We start from the raw sequence: 3,683 nt of genomic DNA on the forward strand, positions 1-3,683 counted from the left end.
GAAGGCTAGGCGCTGGCTCTGGGAGATTTTTGGGACTTTGGGGCAGTTGAAAATGGAGGGTTAACATTGGCTCTTTTTGTTTGGGTGAATCAGGGTTCGATTTCTTTTGGGTTTTTCTTTTTGGGTAGGAGGGTTTGGTTGAGATGGGAAGCGCCGGTGAGACCAGTAACAAGGGCATTGACCCGTCGGTAGGCGGGTTGGTTTGGGTCCGCCGCAGAAACGGGTCATGGTGGCCCGGTAGGATAATGGGTCTCAATGAGTTGTCTGAGAGTTGCTTAGTTTCGCCGAGATCGGGTACCCCTGTAAAGCTTCTGGGTCGCGAGGGACGCAAGCGTGTAAGTGTTCATATCTTTTTTTTATTTGGGTTCGTTTTCTCTTAATTATTTTTGGATTAGAACTTAGTTTTGATTGTTTATTGACTTGCTTCATTGATATAAACTTATATTCGGCTCATTTGATAATATGCTATTGTGAAATTAAAAATGTCGTTGTTTGTGTGTTTAAGAGATTTGTATATATATGTGATATGTACCAGATTTTACTTGTTCATTCTCTTGGACTGTTCCAAGAACCACTCAAGTCGCTTGCCTTGGTCTTTGTTTTACTGTGGTTATGTTGCTTTTCAGCACAAGTTAAAAGAACATAATTAATTTATAATGATGATGTAAAGGTTAGGAAGGCGCAATGTTGTTTGTATGTATATATGCTTCATTTAATTCTTGTTTGGAATTGGATGGTAACTTGAAAAAACACTATGCCACATTTTTGTCTGTGTTTTGTTAGTAAGAGTTAATGTTTTGTTTGGATAGTTTACGGAGCTTCAGAAAGTATACTTCTATACTTACTGATTTATTTGCATAGAAATTTTGTTCCAGAATGAAATGGAAGATTAAATTATATTTAGGTAGCTTGAATAGATAAGTTTTGCACTTTTTAAACTTCAAGGGAAAGCTTTTACTCGGGCTAGTAGCCTTAGAGATTAGATTCTGATGTGATGTTTCTGTAAAGTTAACGAGCTTTGTTCCTGTCCTTTTTTATTGACTTTGTTATGTTTTTTATATGTTGATGAAAATTGTCACACATAGTTTTCAAATGTGTCCTAGATAAATTGCTTACATTTCTGTTTTATACTTTGTTATAAACCTGATCTGATGGTGTTACTTTTGGTTCATAGATTGGTATAACCTTAAAAAATCGAAGAGGGTGAAAGCTTTTCGATGTGGAGAGTATGATGACTGTATTGAAAAAGCAAAAGCGTCTGCAGCTAGTTCTAATTAGAAGGCAGTAAAATATGCACGGAGAGAAGATGCCATTCTCCATGCTCTTGAGATTGAGCATGCTCGACTGGGGAAAGATCGTACAGACTATAGTCCTAGAATGGATAGTTTGGGTGGTGAGAATGGTAGTTCGGCCAGGGAATCACCTTCCATGTCTCATTTTGGCAATGGAAATGGCAATATGGATGATTATGTGAGTGATTCAAAAGAAAATTCAGATTTAGCCTTGGAATTATCTCAATCTGGTATATCTTTTGAAGAGCCAAATCATATCAGTTCTTCTAAAGTGCAATCTGTGCAGGGAAGGAGGAGAACCCCAAATGATTCAGAGGATGATGGAACTGAAGGAGTTAAGCGAATGAGAGGGCTTGAGGATCTGGGAGTTGGTACAGCATCGAAAAGAAAGGTCCAGGCTGGTGGTCTACTTGAGCTAATTCATCAAGACAATGCTTCACTCTCGGATTCAAACAATGGGAACTGTGTGTCTAATGGAAGTACTGCAAATGGTAGTAAAGGTAACTCTTCTCTGAAAAGAAAGAGAACTCCAGTGGCAAATGTCCATGAGTTCTTGAAAAAGAAAAACCGCCGGCGTCCACTCACAAAGGTTTTGGAGAGTTCATCTATGGTTTCTGTTCCAGTTAATTGTGACCAAGCTCCCAATTCATGTGGTTCACCTCTCCAGGGATTATCTAATGGCAGGGTTTCTGGACTAGAATCTACTGAATCAAAGAGAAGTCTCTCTGTGGTGGCCAACAACAATGCAGACTGTAATGGAGGTTCATGTGAGAATGGGACCTCTTTAAATACTTCAGAACCTGCTTGTGATACTTCCCATATCAACAAGCTGAAAGAAAATGAAAATTCCAGCCTGTCTGGATTTGTTGAGAATGATTCTTCTGAAAGATTAATCGATGTGCCATTCAGTGGAGAGCAAAAGCCCTCTGCAGGTATCTTAGATGTAGATGCTTATAATTTAGAGTTTGCTAGTGATTTCTCCCGAATAAGTTTGTTCTATATACAAAAAGTCAACTGATATTATTGATAAATGTGACAATTGTTCTGCCTTGGGAGGAATCCAAACTACTTTCTGGTGCATTAAAGTTTCCAGGTTCTTTATGAAATATGGAGTTAAGGTCTTATATTTGTGTACATGTCAGACTTTTTATGTTTGGTAGCTAATCGTATTTAAAAGCTATTTATATATGTCTAGTCGAGTCCTATATCAACCATATTTGAGCTGTGTCAGTATGCATATGCTCATGAGCATCTTGGTATTATTATGTGGCAAGTGTTCATTTCTGTTTTGTATTTTGAATCTGTTTGTGTGTTGTCCTTCATGAATGATGTATAATTTTCCATTTCATCATAAACATTTTTTGAATGGGCCAAATATACACACCAATTATGTTCGGTTAGATGATATATAACTATACAAGTACTCCTAGACCTACTTCTCTTTCTTCCATTTCTTTTATCCTTTTATTTTTTATTTTTTGTAATTGCATATTCATTAAGTACATATTAAACAGTAGTTATGGGGCTTTGTGTAGAATTGCATGGAATTTTGCTGAAACAGGTTTTACTTCTTTCTCTGTCAGGTGTTTCTCCTGTAGTTGTTTCTTGTTCATCCGAAAAACCTCAAAATGGTGCATTGAGAAGGCAATCTAGTCAAATTAGTCAGGCAGAAACTGTATCATTGAGAAACGAGGGCATTAACGAGACTGGTTGTACCAGTTCAGAAGCTGTCCATACTGATATGGAGCAGAGGATGGAGAAAGGCACTTCAAAGTGGCAGTTGAAAGGCAAGAGGAATTCAAGACAAACAAGTAAAAATAGAAAAGAAGAGTCAAGAAAGCATGTTGACATGGATGATGAATCCAATGTTTATTCAGCAGGTACAGAACAGTTGGATGGACTTCCTCAGGGTTTCGATAAAAAAATTGATTGCAATGGCGTTAGTGGGTCCTCAGGTTTGTACAACTGTACTTTACAAGCTAAGTCCAAACCAGTTGCTGAAGCCTTTACAGAATGCTTTCATTCTCGTTGCTTTTCCTCTCGTTGGGGTAAAATTTGAATTTTGAGTAAAATTACTTATAGTTGAACTTATAACATGCTTGTATTGGCATTATTTTGTTGACCGTTGACACAATTTTTGTGTTGGTCTTGCATAATTATATAACTTGTAACGTTTATATCAACTGGGATTTTCATTTGACTGTTGTCTTTACAAAATCCATTGCAGTGTTGTTATAAATTGAAATTTAATCGGTGGCAATATGCTATACCATCTGGGGTTTTCTCACAGCAGAATGCCAACTGATTTTGAGATAATCTGTCTTTGTAGAAACAGTTGTATTTTTAAGTGAAAAACACTATGTATGTTTATATATGAGTTTGATTGCTTTC

At 37.1% G+C, this 3,683-nt stretch overlaps 1 protein-coding gene across 1 annotated transcript; it reads left to right on the forward strand.

Moving 5' to 3' along the window:
* Positions 1-1,179: 1,179 nt before the first annotated feature.
* On the forward strand, positions 1,180-3,291 carry LOC133806346 (uncharacterized protein At1g51745-like; the record flags this gene model as incomplete). Its single annotated transcript, XM_062244460.1, has 3 exons — positions 1,180-1,470; positions 1,579-2,224; positions 2,876-3,291. Coding segments are annotated over exons 1-3 (1,155 nt in total), but the record flags the coding sequence as incomplete, so codon positions are not given.
* Between the last annotated feature and the right edge of the window lie 392 nt (positions 3,292-3,683).

This window comes from Humulus lupulus, chromosome X, assembly GCF_963169125.1.
Source record: "Humulus lupulus chromosome X, drHumLupu1.1, whole genome shotgun sequence".
NCBI classification, from domain to species: Eukaryota; Viridiplantae; Streptophyta; class Magnoliopsida; order Rosales; family Cannabaceae; genus Humulus; species Humulus lupulus.